General features: G+C 40.3%; 1 protein-coding gene across 1 annotated transcript; it reads right to left on the minus strand.

Annotated features, from left to right (window-relative positions):
* Positions 1–7,595: 7,595 nt before the first annotated feature.
* On the minus strand, positions 7,596–24,072 carry LOC146329521 (voltage-dependent T-type calcium channel subunit alpha-1I-like). The gene is made up of 3 exons (XM_084714795.1): positions 23,684–24,072; positions 11,518–11,669; positions 7,596–8,288 (listed from the first exon to the last, which is right to left on the minus strand). The coding sequence occupies exons 1-3, from the start codon at positions 24,032–24,034 to the stop codon at positions 8,099–8,101; spliced, it is 693 nt and encodes a 230-aa protein (XP_084570921.1). The 5' UTR covers positions 24,035–24,072; the 3' UTR covers positions 7,596–8,098.
* Positions 24,073–26,244: the final 2,172 nt, after the last annotated feature.

Raw genomic sequence — 26,244 nt, forward strand, 5'->3', positions numbered from 1 at the left:
TTAAACTGGTTATGAGCTCAAAAACTGTTTTGCATTCTGGCCTTTTAAGGCTCCTGGTGATGGAAAAAGGAAAATGTAAGGTAAAAAGCTGTTTCTAAAATAGCAAATTCTGATTTTGTTTTCACTTAATTGTGATTAAGTTCTCAAAAAAACATAAAATTCCTTGAAATGGTTGGGATGATTATGCCAAAATCCCTCCCTTAGCTTAAGACACTCTTCAAATGGAAATGTACTGAAAATAATAAGACCCTTGGTTGGCGTGTTAAGCTTCTTAAGACAGACAGAGAGATAAAAGGCCGGCATTTAGGGAGAGAGGCTGAGAATGAAAACTGCCCACAGAAGAAATGAAAAGCCACACAACCAAAGGTAATACCTCTGTGCTGTGTAAGTGGACAGTCAGTAAAGCGCCTTGTTGTGTTTCCGTCTGAAGGACTGCAGGGTTTCATCCTTTGCTTATGCTGCACTGCAGAGATCACATCTCCTCTGCAGCAGTAGCCCACTCAACACCATATAGAAGTGAATCTCACAGTTCCTGAACTCATGTTTAATCCTCTCTGAACTGCGTTGTTTACTGGGCCTGTTGACAGAGGCTGTATGGCTGGGACAGGTTCATTTTGAGCTCTGGATAAAGACATAGCTCATTCATGTTTCAAGATTGCAGTCTGCTCTGTTAGTTTTTACAAGTTTTTGGCACTTAGTTCTGTCTTATTCATGGTGTTTGGGTTTGAGCACATCTAGCTTACTGAATAAGCCTCACTGGAAAACAAAGACCACTGGTTTCAGTGTGAGATGCAAGCAGACTGTTGTTGACATGAATGGCAAACTCTGTGATTTCGATTCTGATTGGATTAAATGTAACTTTTGTTTTAAAATCTAAGCACCGCTTTTCAATAGTTGGACCTAACATATGCTTGACATTTCTGGAAAATAACTGATCGATCAGTATTCCCTGCCACTGATGAGATATCTCTTAATTTTTGCCACAACGCTTCTCTGCCAATGACGAGATATCTTGTCAGTTGCTGGGGACGCTGTGATGCATCATCTGACAAAAAATTTGTCACTCTAACAAGAAGGGGACCACTGGAATTGAGCAGCAGTAGAAGAAGGTGGTGTTATCCAACATGAAAACATCAGTGCTCAGCTGCAGGTCCATGGGTCAGAGAGCATCATGACCTGGCCACAGCTCGAGCTGCAGCCCCTGGACCTCCACAGCAGCCATGATACAGTGAGGCTGTTCACACTGCAGCCCCTGTGACCTGCGCTGCAGCCAGGGCATTCAGTGTTCCAGCTCCTGGGTCTCTTGGATCTCTTCTTTCTTTTGATATATTGATATATCCATATTAACACATTAATTGAACTGAATATTCTGTCTGTGTTTGTCAAAAATGCTGGCGCTGGCAACTTTATTAAAAAACACTGGGGGAAAGAATTAACAACATCTTGTTAAATGGTGCTGAAAAATTAAAACTGATACTGATACATTCATATTTTATTTTGGGCAAGACCTCGTAAATTAGGTTGACAATCGGATTGACGCAATTGTCATACTGGACTGGGATGACCACAGCCTCTGGGCAAACAGTACTGAGGTCATTCAGAGTTTCCTGATGGACAGATAGTTTGGTTGTTAGTAAACTAAGTTAGCTATCTTAGCTAGGTTGGTAAGCTGTGACTCTGCTGGTCTCTTCGGTGGAAGAATTGACTAATATGACTGTTCTCATATTAGCTAACTCTTAGTGGGCATTGCAATACACGTAAAGGACTACTGGCTACTGTAAATACCAACCGATGTCTGAGACAAGTCCTTCCCTTGCTGGAAACATGTAAGCAGTTCGCACTCTGCTAGTCATTTCATTGAAACAGTCACTACAGTAGATGGGTCATTATAAGGATGAGATCAAAACAGCTCACCAGACAACTTTATGGAGTGTTTCTCGCTCTCGTCAAAGTTGGAAGAGGAGCGGTCGTCATCTGAGTAAGAACGGTTGGCGTCGCCCTTGAGACAAGACGGGGGAGAGAGACGGACAGACAAGACAAGAAAGAAGAAAAGAGAATTACACAGGGTTCATTTCGTAGGGGACTCTCAAAGTGCACCGTAACAGATTCTGACTCAGGATCTCTAATCTCCCGTGTGACATCAGTCAAAGCAGCAGACTCCGCTCTCTTCCACAAACTGTCAGATATATTTGATGTTATCAGGGTGGCTCAGATCTGTGTTGTATCTTAAGATTAAATCAGTAAAACCCTCAAACTACTGAGACACCGCTCCCTTAGCCCCACAGGTTTGGTAAAAAAAAACGATGGGATTTCTCCTTTGGTTGCCACAATGGGAAAATCTGGAGCAAATTGTCTCAATAATCCAGAGTGTGTAGTGGTAGGAGACAGAGTGTGGAGGTGCGTTAGAAGGTGAGAGAGCCAGAGGGGGAAAGACAGACAGTGAGAGGAGGAGAGAGAATGGGGGATGGCTTTGTTTTGTGTTGGCATTTCAAAAGGATCAATCAAAAGGCTTGTGATTTGTGTCAGTGCTCCCCCTTCAACTCACACATCATAGCTACACGCTACGAATATGATAATGCTTTGATGCGCGTATGAAAACTCAACTGGATTACTCAACCGCACCACAATTTTTCAATGATCCATCAGTGAGTTTGACAGTCGATGGCAGCAGATTGACAGCATCATTTTCCAGTGTCTCCCGCTGAGACGGATGGCTTCACAAATGACACTGCTGTTCAATACACCATTATTATGTTCTGAATGCTGATGCAGACAATGATACATGTCATAATTGTAACCAAATACTGTAATCATTATTTCTACACTCATAAATTGATTTATAACATTTGAAACATGTTGTTTTTTCTTGCTTTTCATGTCCTTCGCAATGTTTATAGGGTTATGAAACAGCCAATACAGACATTGGCCAACTTCGATCATCTGAGGGGCAGGACACCAGCATCACACCAAAAATCGTGATGTACTTTCACATTTTGTCCACTGGTAGGACACTCTAGAGGGCACTTTATCATGTTTTATTACTGATAGGACACTTTCAAGGGCTCCTAATTTATGTTTTTGTTTTGTCTTTTTAGTTTTATTGTGTTTTTCATTTTTGTTTTCACTTTGTTTCCAGAGGGGCGTTTGCTTGTTTCAGTTAATTTTTTATAGTTTAAAAATCTTTAGTTTTTTCTTTATTTGATAGGGAAGGCTGAAGATATGACAGGAAAAGAGGCAGAGAGAGAGTTGATGACACGCAGCAAATGGGCTGCAGGCGGGAGTCAAACCAGCGGACCCTGCAGAGGCCTGATAGCCTCACAATCTGTCGACTGAGCTACACGGGCGCTCCAGTTTCAGTTTTGCTTTTATCAGTTCCAGTATTAGCATTGGTTTTGCAGTGTGGGGTATCTGTCAGGGGCAATTTTGAAGAAGTTCAGAATAGGTATTACAATACAAATGCAATTATTTTAGTTTAGGTTAGTTAGAAGTTAGATGGAAAGTTGCATTGAAGAAAATATCCAGATTTGATCATTATGTGTCAAGATTTTCAAGTGGATTTATGGATGTCAATCCTTGATGTACATGGGTGATTTACTTTACTGGAAAGAGTAATTCCACATGTGTTATGTGTATGATACCTGGACATTGTGCTTTATGACTTTAGCCCTTTTTGCATACCATACCAGTATTACCAGGATACCTCGTGTGATTTAGAAATTACCCAAATCGCCCAGATACTGATCCACAGAGGACTAATATCATCACATGCTTAAATATCTTACAAATTACAGTCATGGCAGAATTGCATGGGGTTAATATCACAGATGACCTCTGCAATCATCACAAATGACTAGATGTCTCCAGGTAATACTAGTCCCATGTGAATAGGACTCCAGAGAACAAAGGGAGCAATTCAGCCCAAATCATGTCTCAGATTTCTCAGATCGTGCTTTGTTTTCCTGTGACAAATTCTGAAATGACCATCAAACATCAGTAGGCATAAACACACGAGGGCAGAAGCGCACATGTACAGGTACACGTCTGTCAACCCAAGATAACGCAATCGTACACACCGTGCCAAGTTTCCAAATTATTAATTTTGTGCCACCTGGACTATTGTTCAGCAGCGTGGTCGTCTGCATCCAAAACAAATCTTGCAATATTACAAGTTGCACAAAACAAGCCTGTCAGACCTGTTCTGAGCTGCCACATTGTTCAACTGTGATTTTAACTCAAAGAGAGATTTGGATAAACACTTTACTGCAAGAATAAACATAATCACAACATTGTAAATGGCTGGAAATGGTTACCAAGATCAAGGATTCATTCTGTTATATACAGAGCCATAGTAAATTGCAATTATTTACCCCTTAATATTCTCCTGGCAAAAAAATTAATTAACCTATAAACAGAATATGCAGATTTATTGGTGTGCAGATGACAGACAGAAAAGGACAATGTGCTGGTTTTAAATATGAAACGTTCTGCTTCATATGAGGTGCATAATTTTCTTTGTTTAAGAATTATAATCACTTATACAGTATTTTTTTTTTTTAAGTATTTTTACATAAATGTATGCACAGTGTTAACTAGCTCAATGTATTGATTATACTGATGTAATTGTAATGTAAATGAATGCTATAAATGTTTATTCATGTCATGAGGTACGTATTGTATGTTAGATGTGGACCCCTGGAAGACTAGCTGATTGCCATGGCAGCACCTTTATATAAGTAAACAAATAAACAAACAGTATGTTGCAGAAGCTAATGGGGGTTGTTAATTAACTTATATGCAACTTTTATTGTCCCCATTCGTACGAGACATTCCCATTCACTACTCAACAGTAAAGGATGATGAGATGCAAGGAACGGAAAGACAACATGTTACATGAGCGCTAATGTTTTAGTTTATATTTGAGCTTTTGAGTTTCATTATTTCTAAATCTATTCATGTCCGTCCGCTCAGTCGCGTCATTATGAGAATAGGAGGCCCAGCTGATCACCAGCCCGGGCTTATTTTAGCTGTGAAGGTCACTGCCAAAGGTTAAAGTCTTTAGTCTTTGAGAAACACAGACAGATGGATGTCAGCTGTCCATAGGAGAGGACGCTGTGTGCAGAATAAAAGGGTGGATGGATGGAGACAAGCTGAACAGTGAAGCGCTATCTAAGTTTGAAAGTTTGTGCAAATCATGGCTGCTAAGAGAGCTGTGCCATATCATCAGTTTACAAGTGATGTTTTAGTAAATAAAGATTTTCACATGACATTTGGCACCTGTTTGGGGTAAATTATTGAATAATAATTAGGTAAGAGCTTGTTGATTTACTTTACTTCCTCGGTTGCTGTTAGAGGGCAAAACATGTCAGCGATAATTTGAAATATTTCACTTCTCCCAATGCAGATTGAACCTATTAATATTCTTAGAACAACGGTAATGAATAAGATCAACAAACTTAGCCCGGCCACCTCAATCATCAACAACTAAATTAAACTTCGGAAACAAGCTCACAACTCCTGCAGTTTGAAGCCATGTGGCAACACTTGGCAGTTAGTTTCCTTACCTCTGCCTGAAAGCCTTCGACCAAGATGGCCACCAGCAGGTTGAAGAGGACGTAGTTCCCAAACGTCATGAGGGCCACAAAGTAAAGAGCAGCCAGGGGCGATGTGGCCGCCATACCATTGTATAAAACCGCGTTCCAGTCCTCCTGGGTGAGAATCTGAGAGAATAACATAGATAAACATACAGGTGTTAACAGTATAAAAGTAGATACAACTCATTAATCGTTAATCGTTGGTGTATCATCAGATTTAACTGAAAAAATACATATAAAAATATATATAATATCGCTGGAAACTTAAAATATGACTTACATACAATATGCAAAAGTTTATATCAAAGAGTTACAATTTACAGGTTAAAGTGTAAGTGGAGTAGTTGTGTAGAGATGTGTGCTAGTGTGTTTTTGTGCGTGCATATCCGAACAGTGATGTGTTGATTACCTGAAAAACGGTGACAATGGCCCAGAGCAGGGAGTCAAAGTTCTTCCTGTCTGGCACTGTGTCACCGGTCTCTGTTTTGAGGCTGAACTTGCAGCCGAAGATGTGCATCCCCAGGATACTGCAACACAAACACAGAGCCTCAGTTTTGCAGCAGTTTGTGATAAAGTCAGTGAATTTAATCAACTAGATTCATCTATATGGACATGGTTTTTCCTTCTTTTTTGTGCCACTGAGTGCAAACAACTAAGGCATTATCCACCATCATTCTCATGGTCAAGTCCGCAATAATAAATATGTGATGTTCAGCATAATATTATGCTCATCCTTATTACACTGAAATATTTTTGTGACTATTTCCAGAACTTCTGTGACACTGGGCTGAAAATACAGTACACACAGAAAATGTATCATCTCATGTACTGGACTGATAATTAAATGTGAATAATTACTTGTTTTTTGAGCCATGATGAATAAAAGGTCTACTTTTTAGCATAACAGACCCCTTATCTGTTGGTTAATGAGATGGCATTTTTTGTGGGCAGAGCTTAGGTGGAAGCAAAACAATTCCCAAAAGACATCAGCTAACACTAACTAGCAAATTTTGTTTGCGTGTTTCTCAAAAATATCTGAAGAAAACACAAGTTCCTCACTCAACAACTGACAACCATCGCCTGCCTGAGTTCATGTCTAGTTGGACTGGCTGGGCAATTTTTTTATCATTTTATTTTGCTAATTTAATGGTCTGCTCGAGAGACAGGTGCTGCTCTGAGACACAGTCAGAGAAACAGAACACCCACTGGGTCGGAGGACGGCGCATTGGGTCTGGAGGATGAGTGAGAGAGAAAAAGCCTGTAGATATTACCTCTCCTGACATCTCTTCAGTTTGTTTATTTTGTTGTGGCGGGCACACATCTCCCAGCTATCGCCTTGACGTGTTTACCCATTATCATCTTAGGTATGGTATATGATAAAACATTTTAAAATTAGCTTATAAAAGTTTTTTCTTTGTGTTACCTCCAGCAAATACTGTAACATAGTCATGATGTCGGCATTAAACATGTAGATTCACAGGGAAGCTTTCAATGATTAAGACTCAACTTACAAATGTTGCTTTTTACATGCAGCTTTGTGCTTTCAGTTGTTTTTATGCACTGGCTGCAACTAAACACTTTTTTGTTGTGATAACTGTGATAAATGAATAAAATAAGAAATTAATCTGATTATAACTGAAACCCTTAAGCCTGGTTACATAAGATGACATCTACTCCAGTTGCCTTGTTGCCACTGTTAAGTGCCACACTACACATTTATGGGTGTTTTAATGTGCATTTAACTGAACACAATTGATAGCTAATAGTTACACCTTTCATTTGCAAATACCACTTCAAAAGTGACATCAACACCCTGAATAACAGCATCTCAGTACATAAGTAAAACAATAGCAAAATAAGTTCTTATCCCTACAATTTGACCTTGTATATGTAAGTGTCTGAAATCACAAATAGAATTTTTGAGTGTATATTGTGATTAACACAGGGTCACTTCTTTTCACATCACTTTACAAAGTAAAATTACAAGAACGGGCTCAGGTGGAGAGTGAATTTGAGAGGATAGGAAACAAAGACAGTGAGAACAACGGCCAACGATTGCTCACTGAAAAACATTCTGGGCCTTCAGAGCGCTGCTCTGTCGGTGCTTGAGAGCCTTCGAATGTCTGCTTGTTATGTTGCTCCAGTTCTTTAAGTGTCTGCTTGTTAAATTCTAACCAGATCTTCAAGTGTCTGCTCGTTATTTTGCACCCAGGGTTAATAGCTGCTACGGAACACAGTGACCTTCTGCGCTTCAGTGGCAGCTGTTAAGCAGGTGCACAGGACTTGAAAAAAAAAAAAAAAAAGACAGAAGACCGCACATACAAACACACACAAAAGAAGGGGATGAAACAATGCTCTCTCTCACAGTCACCTCTCTACCAGTCCCTTGGTGGAGCTGTCATGTAATGAGGAGCAGGAGATGCACGGATAGATTGCTTGTCACCTGCGATTTGCATCAGAACGAGACACCAACCGCACGTACGCTGTATGCATCTGCACGTGTATCCTTACCTAAATATAAAGATGAAGAGCATGAGCAGCATGCAGAACGTGGCCACGTTGTCCATGGTCTTCATGAGGACCACCAGCTGTCTCCTCAAAGCTGGCATGAACCTCACCAGCTTCAGCACCCTCAGCAGTCTGAAGGTCCTCAGCACCGACAGACCACCGTCAGACTGCCCAACAATCTCGCACACACTGAGAAGGGAAACAGACAACAAAGCAAAGAAGAATGAATGAACAACTGTGCCACATTTAAAGTTTTAACGTGCAACATTTACGTAAAAAAAATACAGACATATAAATGTCTGTTTTACCTCACCACCAAGAGATACAACACCATAGATATTCAACAGAGATAAAACCATTGATATGCATACAGTGGGCATGAGAACTCCCTAAAAGTGAAGGCAAAACATCTCAATTGCCCCCTGGTGGCTGGCTGCAGTATAGGTCATACACCCAACTCTTATCATTTTAATAGAAAAGACACTGTAGTTCTTATCACACTAATATATGTTCAAGTTCTCATTTTTGTGATATGTTTGTTTAGTTATTTGAAGCGGTAAAAAGCAGGTTTCACATCATGATTGACAGCTGAGCTCTGCTACATGGGCGGGAACAGCAGTCATACTTGAGATATTTGGCTTCATTTTTGCACAGTGGGTGGAAGTGGAGGTGTGGCATCCATCTCTATTTTTGTCAATGGGTTCAACTAAGGGAAGAGGTTTTAAATTTGCTTCTAAATGTCAGAAGCAGGACAGGAACACTGACATTATGAAGAAAGTGGTCCAGTCCCCATGTCATCCCTTCACCACCACCACCAGTGTCTAGACTCCATCCATCCTTTACTAATCTGGGCTTCACTACCCCCTTTATTCATGATGATATCACGATGGAGTCTATCCACCAAAGACTTCACATTTCTCCCTCAACTGTGCACATGTCAAATAAATATATTTTGTACACTCGGAACTCTCTCCTGACAGAACTGTGTTGACCCTACTATTAAATGTCAGTGGCTGCTGTTAAAAAGGTCTATTCCAGATGTTGTGTGTCCACAGAAAGTGTGTTTGACACTTGTTGCAGCCGGTTACAGAAATTAGTTTTAAAGCTACAGCAAAAAGTGTGTGAGCAGCAACAACCCCAAAAAGTTCCTCAACATACAGAAAATTTTTCAAACTGAATTTAAATCACACTTGAAGAAAGAGAAACGTAAAATCAGTGGTGGCCCTGCTGGTTCAATAATATAGAATTTGTGATTTTAGAGTACATAAGATATTTTTAAAGTTTCTTTTTAAGGCCATTTATGCTTTTACTCAGTAGGACAGCTGAGCTGATATGGGGAGAGAGAGAGTGGGAGGATGACATGCAGTAAAGGGCTGCAGGCTGGAATCGAACCCCTGGCTGCTGCAGAGGACTGATAACCTCAGTCAATGGGGCACGTGCACCACCAGCTGATTTAGAGTGCACACGCATAAATTTTTTTGAATTGAAAATAACAATTTTCATGTTTGAACTGTGGTTTAACAGGGTATACAGGCACATATTGAATTTACCCTAACCTCAAACTTGACTCTTCCTGGTGTAACACCCCCACCACCAAGCACAAAACAAACCTCTCCTGCATAACTAATCAGGCCAGGGAAATAATTGGTTCACACCGAACCCTCCTATCTGAACTGTACACCCGGTCAGTAATCGGGAAAGTCAAGCAGGACACCTCTTATCCCCTTCAACCCCCAGGCACTGTAGTCTAACATGTTTAACACTGCTCTTTTCAGTTGTCCTATTCTAGGCGTGTGTGTTTTTAAATGTGTGTGTGTGTGCCCTCTGTCACTTAAGCCTCTGTTACTTTGTGACAGACAAAAATATTAATGCTGCCTGATGAAATTTAAGTCAAATTCTTCAAATTATTTAGCGATCAAGCCCGTAGAGAAAGGGATCATCAGACTCTCACTTTTTAACATGCAGTGATTTTATTTTGATTTTAAGCTCATCTTTTGTAGCCCAAAAGATTATTCATAAGTCACTTTTATGCCCATAATTGTAACTCATATTTAAAGCTCATAAGATGTCTCTTTTTCAAAAACTTAATGGGCAGATCCATTATTTTTTGTTTTTTGAGGTTTTTATATCATCCTGCTGCCAGTGTTGTACTATGACCTGAATGGATCAATTTGCAACTGGTGAACGTGAAGGTGACCATCATTCACTCCTGAAATCATCAGCTGATCAGACTCATGAAGAGTCTGATAGGCTGAACTGCGGACTGGAGTCTCTGTTAACAGTGACAGACAGATTCGCTCGTCCCCTCCGTCTCTTCTCCCTCTTCATCCTCTGCTTTTCTCATACATTATGGTGCCTTCAATTTGAACTTGGAAGGTCGTAATTTCCAATTTCGCTGTTGGAAATGTCAACAGTATGTGTGTGTTCAAGTCTGCTGTGTGCTGTGGTGTAAAAACCTCCAGACTATGTCCTTCCTGTTTAGGGGCGAGAGTTTCAGTGATGAAGTCGCCCTTTAAGAAAATGCTGACAAAATGAAACAAGCTGAATTCATTACCATTTCATGGGAAACATAAAGGATTCTTGGTACATCTTATCTTGCACTAATTAATGTGTCCACTTAGAAGGTTACTTACATTTTGGACATTATAAATCAAGCTCTTCTTAAATACTTAATGACTGTTAATTCCTGTTTGCTGCTGCAGAACAACTTTAGAAGAGGGATCGCAGAAGTTTTTATCTTCTCTTTGAGTTCTGGTGGGTATTTATCATGAGCAGAGAAGAACCATTCCCTGGTGGAAAATCTGGCTTTAAAGAAATTTGTCCTCTAATGGAGGTGCTTATCAAAGGCTCCTCTCAGCACATCAAAATAGCATCGGCTTTGCGCCGGAAAAAGACTGAATAGGGGCACTTTTACAGAGCATCTCTGCATGAATAGCTGAGGACATTCAGATAGATGAAGAGAGGGAAATTGGTGGTGGAGCGAGAAATAAGAAGACAGATGTAGATATGTTCAATCAACATGTATCTTCTGTGACAGGCTGCACATTTGATCTTGTTCAGTTTTAGTTGCTTTGATGTGTATTTGATCTCGGGATTATAATGGGGATCACAGACAAAGGCGCTCAGCCAGATGAATTGGAAAAAACGCTGCAGATCAAAGGCAGAGCCATTCACCTGAAGCTCTGGGCACACACAACAAAAGACAAAACGTGTTTGCTGCTGTCTGACGCTTTGGCATCCAAATACATACAGGTGGTACATTTCAACCCATGTAGAACGCAGATGACAATTTGACAAAGCATGACATGAATAATTTTCTTTCCAAACCAGTATATCAGACTGAAACAAAAAAAGCATTCTACCTCTTCCCGTCAAAATTTTGTATATTCAGGATATTTACTGTATGCCGTGCAGTTACCTTATGATGACGATGATGCCATCAAAGACATTGTAGGGGTTCCTCAGGTAGTTGAAGGAACCGAATGCAGTGAGTTTGAGGATCATCTCCAAGGAGAACATGCTGGTGAAGACGATGTTGCAGATCTCCAGAACGTTAGTGAGCTCCTCTGGCTGACAGAGCGTTACGACAAATAAAAAGAGGAGAGAGAAGGTGAAAGAAAGAGAATAAAAGGAAGGGGGAAGAGGAAAGAAAGTTAAGGCAGAAAAATTCATTTTCACCAAACATATCTAGCTGTAAGGTGCATTACACACCAAAAAGCAAAAATGTTGGATGAATGAAAAAAGACAACTTTCTATCCTTTCTTTAATCCTGACAGCTATGTTAGAGCCAGACTTATGATTTTGATATTAACTTTTACTGTGATGAAGGAAGTCTTTGTAGTAATTATAACAGCTGGTATAGAAGAGCTGAGCTATTTGGTTTGTAGCTACATGTGTTTTTGTTGTTGTTGTTGTTTTTATCACTGAGAGGCAGTAAACTGTAAAGTTGTTTTTTATGTCTTTTATTTTTTCTGCTTTAACATCAACTTTTATCAATCTGTCCAGGATACAACAATTGATGCAAGTTCAACTAATCTGCAAGAAATTTGAAATTATGTCCAATCACTGCAACTTTTATCAATCATTGTAGCTTCCTGCAGTTCCACTGATCGTAGCAGTTCCCTGCACAATGACTCAATGTTTCATTATTTGCCATTTTTTTGTATTTTAATGTTTTTATGTTGTCATGGGTGTTTTTTGGGGTTTTTTGTGGAGTACCTTCCAGGTGCACTTCTTCAGGCATATTTTATTGGACTTTCTGTAATCCTGAACCTTTTGGTAAGGAATAAGTGCCCTTTCATTTTTAATGAATTATTGTAATTGAATTATTTTATTGCAAAAACTTTTATTGCAAAAAATAGCTGAAAATATCTCAATGTACGTCATAGTTCAATCAGCCATTTTAACTTCCAACAAAATATTAACAGTTAGCGTGTCAGCTAACATTTAAAATGCTGCTAACACTAACAGTAGCATATTGGTGTACACAGAGTTAATTTAATTTGCTAATATTTTGCTTCGTACAATCATTTTTTAGTGTGTTGCTAATGTTAGCACAGTTAGCATCCTGGAAGGGATTTGGTCATTAAATTTTGAGGGAACTTTTCATGACATAACATGTTGGACAAGTAAAAAGGACAAAGAGACCAACCTGCCAATCAGTTGATCAGTTTGCCATTTTATACAGTCCTACTTTTAAACATGGCATAATCAATAATTAGGATTTAAGCTAAAGGAGACAAAGAATTGAAGGGATAAAGTTGACAGAATGGAAAGTAGGCGAGAGAAATGAGGAATGACAGGGTGATAATAGAGGAAATGAGACGCAGTACAACAAAATAAATAAAATAAAATATGAGTGCAGACACTATCAGCAGGAACATCATGTTCCCCTTTATCAAACTTTCACAAATATCCAGCAGTCCCAGTCAATCAATACTTAGAGGAAATAAGGCTATCATCTATTTTCACTCAGACACACTTACTGTAGGGTGCAGATTTACACATGCTCACACAGCAAGACTAAAACATTTATTTCTGGCAAGAAGTGAAAAGGATGGTTCAGTTCTTGGTTTCTCTCCATCAATCTATTGGTCTGTTCTTTCCTGTGCTTCCTCATCACTTTGTCTACTTATCAGCCATTTTACTCACTATGGATCGAACGTTGGAAAGGGCAAGGAGAAGGACAGGAGCTTTTTCACACAATTGCACTCACACAGAGATGCACCGATGTCAGCAAAGAGAACCAGAAAACTGTGCCGGTTAGCCGCAATTTCAGAAGATTACAGGCAAATACACAGAGTAAAATAGGTAGTGTTTTCTTCAAATATTGTCTGCTCTGTGTCCACATCTGTACTGTCCACCCCTCTCCAACACAGCAGCAGGTAGCAGACAAACAAAACACAACACATGTTTTCATCAATTATGGATGTTGCATATGCTGCCATCAAAAAGGTCCAACATTTTACTCTTTACACCATGGAGAGAAATGTAAAGACATTTTCGCTCCCAGATTTGTCTGCAGAGCTGTGATGTTGCAATGGGGGAGCCCGGGAGCAAGTGTAACATTTTTAACAATTTTCTTTATAAATCACAGATTACCTAAAATACATAAGTCATCTTTTGATATAGGAAACATATATGTGCACATATATAAGTAATTTTGTTTTATTTAAATGTATTTCTACATTTAAATTTAATGAAATCTGTTAATTTTCTGCTTTAATTGGTCCAAGTGGCTTGGGGGTACTTGTAATACAGTGTTAAAAGTTACTCCTGCTAAAATCTTGTATGCTAGTTAGTAACATCTATATTAGCATAGTTTGTTCATGTTAATTTTGAACCAATGGCCTAGTGTTAAAATTAAAGTAAAGTAAATTCTTCATAATCTAAACTTTAGACCAGTCATTCCTAAACAGTGGGTCAGAACCAACAGGAGGGTCACAGGAGATTTTATTTGGGTCCCCAAATAAATAAAATACAAAGGAGGAAATTCTGTAACTTTAAGATTCATATCTGCAGTATAAAGCATTTCAGTTTTTAATTTTAAGGAAATTAAAATAATGAGATGGCTCATTAACTCAACCTAAATTAATTTATTCTTCAATTATAAATTTTTAACATGTTTTTGTTTTCAATAGAGTGTCAAGATAATGTAGGATGAGCAGTAAAAATGGTCAGGAATGTTCATTTATGCATGAATTAACTCTTACCAGAATTTATTAATGAGATTTATTGGGACTTGGGTCATTTTTAGAAATTGGGTCACCAGGAAAAAAAAAAGTGTGGGAAACACTGCTTTAGACTGTTGAAGAAAAATCCCAAAGTAACTTTGATAACATTGTTGGTTGAATACTTAATCCTGCTCTCGTTCGTGTCTATCATTTTGCGACCCAGTTTAGATGAAACCACTCCCACTTCTGCATGACAAAAGTGTTGGCGGTATATGACAACCATGCCAGGCTGGAAGCTTGTTTTTCTGCAGCTGGTTTGAACAAACAGCCAACCACAGGGCTGATGCAGCTGATTGTGAGCTGTAGTCTCCCTGGTAAAGACGTTGACCTCTCTGCGCTGTGTCAGTCCCTCTCACCTGGCCTGCTGCTTCTCAAGGCTCTTACCTGCCAGAGTGTCTGTGGGTGAGGCAGAGTGGACGGGCCGGGTGTCTGCTGGGAGGGCTGCCGCGATTGGCCAAGAGGAGCAGCAGCAGCAGCAGCAGCAGCAGGCCGGGCCAACTACATCTCACAACCCACCAGATTAGCTTTTTACAGAACTAAAGCTACACATAAAACACCCTCTATTCTAACTGAAACTGTTACCTCACTCCAAATTAACATTCATTAATGCTATTACTCAACACTCTGAAAAAAAAACAGTAAATTTATGAAATTCATTGCTAAAAGTGGCCATTTTCAGGTGCCTTTAGAGCCATGGACTCTGATTGGCTGTCATACCCTGCACAATGTGAACGTGGGCATGATTTCATTTAATCTGGTTTGCAAAAACGACAGATGCCTTTTGTTCCACAGACGGAGAGAGAATCCTACTGAGCATGTGCAGAGTGAATATCATCACTCTAGTGTCTTGTTTCAGACTGGAGGAATTTACTGTGTTACAACTGTCTCTTGTTGCAATTGCCCCCAGTCTCCCCATGCATTCAGTCTTAGAGGTTACACCAGCAAAGCAATTGTTAATTTACTGTGAGAATGATAAAAAATAGCAATTGAACACGCTGCCAGTAATTCCACCCAGTATTATCAACATGTGAACACTGGCAGGAACTGTTGGATGTATGTATTTTTCGCCTTCAACCATATGGTGCCTTTACTATATATATATATATATATATATATATATATATATATATATACACACACATGTCAGTTTCTTTTACTTGCCGTCAGTCTCATGCTGTTAATGTGCATCAATGTCTGTCTTTTCAGCTGTCTCTGACACTGTTTGAGTTCTTCTGTCTCTTTCAGTCTCTCTTTATGTCTTTCTGTTTCTGTCTGACTTTGCTCGATATAAGGAATAACACAAAAATGCACGCGCACACACAGACACACACACAAAGAGCTAAATTTGGCCCGATCATGATTTCCAGCACATCACTATTCCACAGAGCTCCTCTGTAACTTCAGCGATGACGCTTCTGACATTTCACCGCCTCAGAATCAATGAGCGCTGTGTGTTTTGCATTTGCATGTCTGTCAGAGTGCATGTGTGTGTCTGTTTGTACTACTGCATGTATATATGTGTGTGGTTGTGTGTGTGTGTTTGTCAGTGCTAATGAGTGTTTAGCTGTGTGAAAACATGGGCTAATGATGCATGCCCACCAGTGTCGGTAACGATGTGATGGCTGACCGCTGTTTGCAGACCAGCCAAACAGTGTCTGCAGCCCCTGGAGATCCATTACTGCAGTCTCATTACTGCAGACCTGGGAACAGATCTAAAGACTTGTGTTTTCCGGTCGGCTGATGTATGGGATGAAATAAGAAGAGTGGGGATATGATATCATACCAAGGATTCACCACTGATTTAGGAGAGTGAGCAGTGTGTGAAATAAAACAACCTCAGTAGTCTGATATGAAACAAAACCTAAAAATTATGGCTGCCCCCTAATAATCAGTAACTGTTACTCAGTGAGAAGAGTCCAAAACTGGAAAAGCTCAGGAACAGGCTGTGTTTGTCTGCTACCTCTGTCTCCTCTGCACTTGTCCACTACATTCAGGTAAGACGAAGTAACAAGTACATTTCAGTTCCATTCTTGTATCATTTTCACTTCAAAATTAGCACGTATATGTTGTGTTTTTAAATGGGGGTGAATTTCCAGCAGACAAGTCTCTTTCTGTTTTCTTCTGATGTGCTCTGAAAAGCAGAGACTCAGCTCATGTCTGTGCAGGAGAGCAGAGAGACACGGGTTTTAAAAAGTCTCAGTTCAGCTCTCAGTACTTTTGTAGCTTCTGGCTGAATCTCTGTGGTTCAGTTTCTCTCTTGCATCACTGTTTGCATTTCCAGTCATCTGCTTCAGTCACGTTAAGTTACTGCTGATGAAAACCCAACACTTCTTCATTATGGCCCTTCACAATAAAAGATTTTAGTCAACAAAATAACAAGGGGACTTTTATTATGAAGAAATGCAAATTAGCATGTCCCCCTGGGTGTCATGGGAGGATCTAGTGTGGGTGTTAGTGGGGTTTTCCACCATTATAAAAAGTCCACATTTCCATTTATCTGTTAGTTGAAGAGAAAAAATAAAACATCTCAAACTCCATCTGGGAGCTGCACCTCGCCATTATGCACAGCGGACTGTTGAAACACAGACACCTTTCTGCTGTTAGCATTTAACAGGTGGCTGGCTTCTTGACCCCAATATATATATTCAAATAATAAAATTAATGTCTCTTATTTCAATTAACATCTATGTCCTATGTCAAGTCAATTTTTATTTATACAGCAAATCACAAATCACAGTTTCCCTCTGGGGCCTTTAGAACCTGTACAGCATGCAATAACCCCTATACTGTAGACCCTTGGAGGCATAAGCAAAAATTGAGGAAACCTCAGGCCTCAAAAGCCACAGAGGACGGACCCTCGTACCAAAACAGACAGACGTGCAATAGATGTAATAACAGGTAATGAAAGTTCCTTTTAACTATGACTGTGATCTAAACTTAACAAAGTTAAGTTCAACTGAAAAGCGACAGACAGATAACATTTACACAAATCATTTCTGTAACCGTTATGAATGTCATTTTGGAAGGTGATGACAAACCCATTTTGTTGTTAACCAATAGGATATTCCCGCAAGTGGACAATTTCATTAAGTTATGCAACAATCTCAGCCTTTTTAACCTTTTCACGACTCCAATGCTTTTAGCATCTGATGTATAGCGAGCCTGACCCCTATTAACGCCACACCTTTTCACCTCGCTCCTCCTGTGCTGGTTAAAAACACAAGGCCACTGCTCTAGTATCGTGCATAAATATCAATAATGTGATAATGGAAATCATAACAAACCCAAATTCTTCTCATTTCTGTCCCTGTGTTGATGCTAAAAGCAGTGATATCCTCCTTCACAGAGGAAACAAATATGTCTCTTATCAAATATCTTTAAAGGTGCAACATAACAACATTCAGTCTCAATAGAGATCAGCAAACAAATTTGCTTTGTAAAGATATACTGGACGAATGGCATCCTCAGCAGAGAATTAAGTCATTTCTGTATGTTATTATCCAAGCGTCATTGTTTATCAGAGTCAGCCATGTGTGTACATTTGCACATTTTAGGTGAGAAATAGGCAATACTGAGTCATATTTTATTACCGGTGCCTAATTTGACAGCTTAATCTGAGTTTCAGGAAGCTGTATTTGCAAGCACGGCACAAAATAACAGCCACCTGGTTACAATCTTTCTCAAACTGCACCTAAACATCACACCAAACTATGCTTCTCAGTGCTTTGTTTTTTCAATAAAGTTGAGGGGAAAAAGTGTTGCCTGAACTAGCACTGCTAACAAAACTCCAACTGCCTACACCTCACTTAAAATGTTGTCATAAACACATTTTAGTGACTCTTAAGTTGTAAAATAAGGAAGACTTTCTGTCTTTCATGTCTGGAAGGGAACCCCAGACCTGCAAAAGATCTCACAAGAGGGATCATTTTAACCCAATCTACGATCTTCCCCTAACCGTAACCATGTGTCTTCTGTCCCTAAACCTACCCAGAAGGCAAAGCACTGTAACATTATAAAACATAATAAGTTTGTACGACATGCACAAATCTCAAGAAAGTTTAGCAAATCTAGGGTTCCCTTCTAGACACCACTGTTTGCAGTGGAGACTCCTGAAACAGAGATGACTGAATAACAAACAAAGAAACAGGAAGTGGGACATCATTCCCTTCTCCACCATATCTTTAGATTGAAAATAGTTGTTTGCTGACATCTAATGTTGCTGAATATTGTATTTAGCACCTTTAACGAGCTTTTTTATGTTTCAATCACAACTATGGTTAATTCAGATAATGTCTTCTGATTATGGCTCTTCACAGTGACAATTGATTCTTCAATAATCCTCAGGTGGTGTTGGAAGGTTGCATTTATCCACAACATACACTTTACTGCAGGGCCGTAGTGACTGCTAAATTCAAATGTTTAAACACTCTTCTCATTTTCCATCCTGAGATACGAGACATTTTCTCTGTGGGTCGATTTTTTTGTTCTCGAAAACCCAATTATTATTTTGCTTTTGAATTGTCTGCCCTACTTACACTCATGATTACCAAATATGTTTGGTTTCTGGTTGGGATTTCAATTTGCATGTGACAACCATCCCCAAAGAATCTGAAACTGAGTACGTGGGCGTTGTTGGATACTTTGACTGCAACCATGGCTGCCCCCGCAACATCAATCCGGTAATTTCCTTCTGTTTTAATCTCGACAATTTGGCAGAGAAAGACAATCATTTAGCAGTGTTGTTTGATCTCTATCCATCCCTGTCAAATCTCCAAAGTGCCCATCATGCTGCTGCATTATTAATTCCCAAACAGCTGTTGAATTCTCTGAAGTGTCTTCTCACTTGAGCAGTCCATCCTGTTCCAATGGGGGATACAGTCTTGTGTTTTCAGTAATGCAAATGATGCCACTGTAGCATCTAATGCCCCTTCTAAGACAATAACTAAAAAAATCATGATCATATTTGTGATGTCGAGAGCAATTCGAGTTGCATTTGACACCGAGGGGAATCATTTAAACTAAGATTTCATTCTATGAAAGAACTTTTAACATTACAATATCTCATCTCAGAATTTCAGAACAGTTTCAGAAACTACTAAATCAAACCAAATCAAACCATCTGCAACTTTTCACTAACTTTTCACCACCTTTGTTACTATTGCTATGCCTACTTTTCACGCTACGCACATTACATAATTTACAACAATAATGGTTGCAGATTTTTATTGTAATTTTTTAAACAATCAATCAATCTCAGACAGGCTTCTCATTTCTGGACAGCAATGATTAATTTTGCTGGCTGAAATGACAACTTGTCTTTTATCAGCTGCAGCTAGATGGCTAATAAAATTAGTGCTAGCTTCATGATCTGAAGTCCCTGGCTAGACTTTTAATGATCCCAACTCAATCGTGATAAAAGAAGGATCTTGTAAAAAAAAAAGGGTTTGGGTCTTAAATATGTCTTTGATGCTGTCCCTGGCTAGCCTGGTAAAAAGACAAATCTGCAAGCTCATGTCTTATTTGCTCTGGCAGATACTGCATGTCTCCTAGATAGACAGATGTTCAGTGGACAGAGGACAGAAGATTTTCATTAACAACCAAGACGCCTGCCACTAATATGGAACGTTCTGTTAAATCCACTTTTTTGTCAGTATGAAACAAACTGGATGGTGCATATTAAAAGAAGATTGATTCGTACAATGTGTTTGCTGCACCTCCAACAGGATTTGATAAAAGTTTAATTCATGTCATACATTTCATTGCTCTGATTGGTTGTATGTCTATCCAGTTGCATCCAGAGGCATTTCAGTCTGCGCTTGTTGATAACGCCGCTTAGAAATAAAAAAAATGAACTGAGAGGTTCCAGATTAATTCACACATGTGAATTGGTCTTGCAATGGCTAGTCCCGGGTTAACATTTTAATGATCCCAGCTAATAAATTTTTAAACAAATTCTTAGTCTTAAATAAGTTATAAATTCAAGCAGAACGCTATAGCTTGTTCTTACTTTCATAGCATATGTTTTCACATGTAACACGTCAGGAGTTGAGATTTTTAGGATGAAGACAAGGACCGTTTAGCGAAACTAGCGCCAATTACAGTTGCTGCTGTTTCCCCAGACTTTTCCCACTTACAACAAAGAGAATCCTGGATTGGTTTCCAATATACAGGGTTTATGCTAGTCTTGATTTTCTTATAGGTTAACCTGTAATGACTAACTATTACTAACATCATACTAACATAAAATTTCAGGAGGATAATCCATTCCTTACACTTGCTGTTGTGTTTTTTTGGTTTTGGATGGGCTAACAAAAAGCCAGTTATGGTTTGAACAACCAGTTTATTGTCTAGGTTTTTTTGTTTTTCTAATGAGAGAGAACGTTTGTTGTTGAGCTGCTTTGCTACAGTCCTAATTTAATAACTACAAAATGTGTCTTTGCTCTTGTAAAAAAGTGTGTGGAGCATCCCAAGAGACATCTAACACTTATTCACCAACAAACTGGTTTGTTTTGGAATGAAATACACGCTCCAAATTATCTCTGGTTGTGTGCCAAAGTGGCTGGTGGCTTAAATCATACCGGCTACAACTCAGAAACTCAAAAAAAAATGCATCTGGCTGGCATTTCCCCACACTATTTACCTGCTGATCCCACACCAACAGACCTACAGACCACAGGTGTAGTGGGACAGGTGGAAGCGCCTCTCCGCAGGATGAGGATCAGAGCGATGAGACAGATTAAGCCTCTGATACCACTGTTCAAACAGAGGGCGGTGGGACTCCAGTTTGCTAAACAGGCGGCGGAACGACAGACACACCAGCTCGCCATTTCCTCCCCATTAAAGGAGCAAAGTCTCTGTCTGCCTCTCTCGTTCCGTCTCTCTCTATTTTTAGCCGCCCCTGAGATGAGAGACGACCCACCACTGCGGCGGTGGCAGGCGTGAGTGGGCGATGGTATAGCAAGAGCGAGAAATATTGATAGAAAGACAAAGAGTGTACAAAGCAGAGCGACAGAAAGAGACAGGAAATGGGGGGAAGTTGAAGTTAAAAGAAAGCATGACGCATCTTTTTTTTTTATTGCTTGGAGATCTTGGTGAGTGTGATCTGAACCAAAGATGTGATAATATTCTGATGGCTCTGCCCGTATCCCGCTGCCTAACCTGAGTAAAGAAATGTCTGTCCTGTTTGCCTGGGAAATCAGGTTATATGGGCATTATAAAGGCAGAAGAAAAAGACATGGAGAGATGGACGTGCAGAAAGAATATAGAGAGGTTTACATCGCGTAGGAGTGTGGTCAGTGATTGACAGGGAGAGACACTAAAAGAGACTGTGGATTCACACTGAAAGCAACACGGTTGTCAGTTTGCTCAGAAACAGCTGTAGGCAGAGAGAGGCTGCAGCTTGTGCATCTACAGAGTACTAAACAGGCAAATCCTTTATTTTTAGCGTCTATGAATTCCCCCATTCATAGATTTACAAGGTAAGCGTATGCTAATTGGGTAGAAAACACTAAAGATAAACACACACCCATATATATATATATAATATAATATATAAATAAACAACGAGACAACAGCTACAATGCATTAATTCCAATATTACCACTAATGGATGAAGCATCCCTCCGAGCAATGTTAGATTGTTGTTCCTGTTGTCTTTCAACTAAAAGTTGTAAAAGCTCGAGAAGCCGAGAATGTTTCTAATTGGGTCTCATTATTTTTCCTCTCAGCACCCTGAGGAGTCAGAATGAAAGTGAAAAGCGATAGAATGAAATCACCTGACTGATGACAATGAAAAGTTCTAACTGAACGTTTCACGGTTATAAACCAACCTTGTAAAATGTTTACAGAGTCTGTTGAGACTGTATATTGTTCTTATTGACAAAAAAAACACATGAAAAGACTAAATCCAACAATGAATTTATCCCGCTAAGTGTCTGCTATATCATACTCCTCTGTGCCATGGAGCTCTACTGTTGTCCAGCAACTTTAAAAAAGCTGTTTATTGACTATGCTATTCACTATGTAACTACAGAGAAACAGGAAAAAAGACAACTATTTAACTTTTATTAATTCTATGTCACTCAGCTGTTTCCACTGAACTTCACACAAATTGCACCGAACTTTAAAGAATTGTTAAAATCAGCTGACATATATTTTCCTTCTTTTGGATTATTATTCTTTTATGCCAAGGTCATGGCTAAGATTTTGGTTGTATTTTGTCCTTTATGGGTGGACCATTTAAGAACTACGACTTGTTGAATTCAGACACCAAACAAATATACAGCATGATGTCACCAGAATAACCACTAGTTGCAGCTAACTGTTGCTGCCATTAGCTGGTTAGCTCAGTTTGCTGTGCAGCTCATGGTCCTACTGTCTCTGCTTGGTGTGGGAGGTCAGAACACGAAGGAGGGGTCAGTGTTTACGCCACTAACACGGGAACTGGGAAGAGGAGGCTTTCAGGTCAGGTTGGGGGACGCTGGCAGGGACTGGCACCGGAATGGGGACCAGAACTGGGACAAGGGGATGGGGCTCAGCGGCCTCCAAGTGAACACAGTCACCAAGTCCGACGGTAATGCTACGAACATGCTGACAACAAAGACTTGAAGAGTTGAGGCGGGAGTAGGAGAGGCGTGAAGCAAGAGAGGAATGAGACCACCTCTGGACGCCTAAGCAGGGTTTATGGCGAGGTCAGCCCTGGCATGACAGGAGCCATACCTGGCAAGAAAACCACCTCAGTGTCGTTAGACTGAGACCAGAGTGGATGCTAGTGATCCTATTGCCTTATGAGGTACAATGTGGCATTATGAGACAGGAAAGCTAACTTAGATTGCTCAGTTCATTAGATATCTCTGCAAAAACAATACAGGCATCTTTGATCTAACATTTCTAAACATTCTGTTAATAATTTTGTTAATTTTGCACCTTCAATTCCAACACAAGTGTTAATATTTCAATGCACAAATTAATTGTCATGTGAGCAAAATAGGAATCACATGAGAGAAAAAGTAGGGTGGACTTTTTTAGTGGACATTTCTGCACTGAACAAATTCTTATGAACATTTAAACAGCTGTTTTTTATTGAGCCACATTTGCTTGAGTCTTTGTTGACAAGAGTTTGAGCTTTTTGTGAGTGTTCACACATCTGTGATACTGAAAACACTTGATTAAAATGTTGACTAGACAGACATCTGTGGAAAGGAGACAAACAGAGAATGGCACAGGTGACGCAGAAATGAAAGAGAACAAATGAAAGAGGAGGAAAACAAGAAGGTTGACACAAAGACCGAGAAAAGCTTTCAAAACTTAAGGACAGTGAACTCAGAGGAGGAGAGCCGCAGCCGTCTGTACCTGCTCATGGTGCTCGATGCCCATGCTGATGGTGTTGATCAGGATGGCGATCATGATGCCTCGGTTGAAGTACTTGCTCTCCACGATTCCCCACAGCTTCATCCGCGTCTCGTGCCACAGCTCTTTGCATTTCTTCTTAGGACTACAGAACCCATGTCTCCCTTCACCATCCCGGCCTTTCTTGCCCTTCTCCTTACCACCAGGACGTACACCCTCCCTGTCCGTTTCCTCCACAGCTCCCTCATCCGCTTCGTCATTTGCACTGCGAACTGGTCCCACCCCATCCGTGAGCGACAGGGCCGCGGCACACTGAGGGCAGCCGTCGGTGGCAGAGGTGGAGGTGAGGGCCATGGGGGAGGCGTGGTCGGGTTTATTATGGTGCGGGCAGGGTGCACCTGAAATGGTACAAACAGAGGGTGTCAAAGCATCCAAATCATTCATCTAAATATTAAATATTTTCACAGTTACATACCGTGCCTCCTCACTGCTCTCCTCTCAGGTCCTCCCCTTCCATTGGCCTTCCGCTCCCTCTCTTCCCCTCCTCCTCTACCTCTTCCGACACCCCGAAAGCCGCGAGGCTTCCCCCGCAGGGTGTTGAAAAAGGCGATGGTTTGCCTCCTGAACTTGCGGAGGACGTGGCAGACCAGCTGGAAGAGCTCCTCGTAGCAGTCCCCGGGTTCGCTGGCGAGGGTGGAGGAGGATGAACACCGCGCTCGCTGCTCCTGCATCAGCTGGTGCTCCCTCTGCTTGGTCTCTGAGAACTGGGTGGCGATGACCACGAGGCACAGGTTGATCATGAAGAAGGAACCCACCTGGGAGGGTGAGAGCCACGTAAATCCAATTATTAAGACACACGTGTTTATGATTCCACCATAAATGCAAACATAGAAATGTAAAATGTTTTGATCGGCTACATTTGTAAGCACTGGCAAGTTCTCAAGCCACAATCTGAGCTGTTAGCGGTCAGTTTCTGCCAGATAATCACACTGACGAAAGAACACACAGCAACATGGCTTGAGGCCAGTGGAGTTAAGCTGTTGCTACCTCTAGACTGTTAGCCCACTTGGCTGGACAAGTCCAAACACAGCACATTGCACAATATGGTTACAACAAAGCTGCTGAGTTGTCAGTGAAAACACAGAAGATACTGAGCTGTATCTTCTGTCTTGTATAAGAGCATTTTGCTGCCACAACCCGTAAACATTTTCAGTTAAAAAGCATTCAAAATTAAGTCAAGTCAGCGGAGGACAGAGATTTAGGTCAGGTGTTAAAATGTGTGTGTGAACACACCCAGGACGCATTTGACATCTGATCACTCACACCACATTCTGAGGTGGTCTGGGCGGCATGTGGCCGTGTTTTCATGCAAATTATGTGTTTGGGCTCTCTTACCTACAGTGGATGTCTGTGAACACACTTGTCACCACAATATTACCTGAGTCCCTTTAAAAAAAATCACACTATTTTGAGACTTGTTGAGTGACAAGAAATGTTACAAACTTTGTGAAACACTGTTTCTTGATTATTTGGACTTCCTGTTAATTCAGCAAATGTTATACATTAAACAACTTTTTTTGGAAAAACACATTAAGTTGTTTCTTTCCTTGTCAAAATCAGGCGGGGGCTTGCTCAGGTTCAGGCAAGACGCTCCGTGGTGCGCTGGGATGCACACTTCTGCTTTCACTGACTCTGCTGTGATGCAAGAACATTTGATTTCCCCACGGTCAGAAGAATTAAAAGGGTTTGTCCTGCTCATAGTTCAGTTCAGAACCACGGTGCATCTCTCCCGTCAGGCTGCTGACAGTGCAGTGCAGTGTGGGCTCATGGAAGAGTTTATTGTGGCATGGAACCAAACAAAAGAGTGAATAGTTGAATCTTTGTACTGGACATTCAGAAAGACAGTAATGGACATTCAGCTAACAAAATAGCCCTTACATTTAGTTGCATATGGAGTAAGGAAGTAAGGTTTGGTCACATGGTCACTCAAGATGCATCTCGAGATGCTGTATGATGCCAGGTGATCAGATCACCCATGCATGTTAATACCTGCACTTGTGAACAGGGCCACACTGTATTAGAAGAAGGGAACATGAGAACTTTGAACATGAGACAAAGCTTCAGTTCAATCCATTTCACAGTTCACCTCATGTTACTTAAAGCTACGAAAAGGAACTTTCATATTTTGGTGATTTTGGAGGCCCCTTCTACTTAATTTTAACTGGCTAACATGACTTTACTTTTACAATAGCCAATTGTCTTGTTGATGGTCATATAGAGATATTAGTAATAAATTGAGACTATTTCATAACTAGTTAAAAACTCCTTGCAGTAGCTTTAACGTGCTGGTTGTACCAGCACTGTAGAGTTGCAGTACAGGAAGCTATTTGGTGCAGCTCTAGTTCAAAGTTAAAACTCCCATTCATTTTCACCACAGTGTGGATGTTAGATGACTCATAGTTGGAGTACTTCCACAGACTCGATGGACATGAGACTCTCTGGCTGAATCATCATAACAAAAGACGAACTTGACAGCACGAGCCTATGTATATAAATGCGTGAGG

This window comes from Lutjanus erythropterus, chromosome 3 (assembly GCF_056507025.1).
Source record: "Lutjanus erythropterus isolate fLutEry1 chromosome 3, fLutEry1.hap2, whole genome shotgun sequence".
Taxonomy (NCBI): Eukaryota; Metazoa; Chordata; class Actinopteri; order Lutjaniformes; family Lutjanidae; genus Lutjanus; species Lutjanus erythropterus.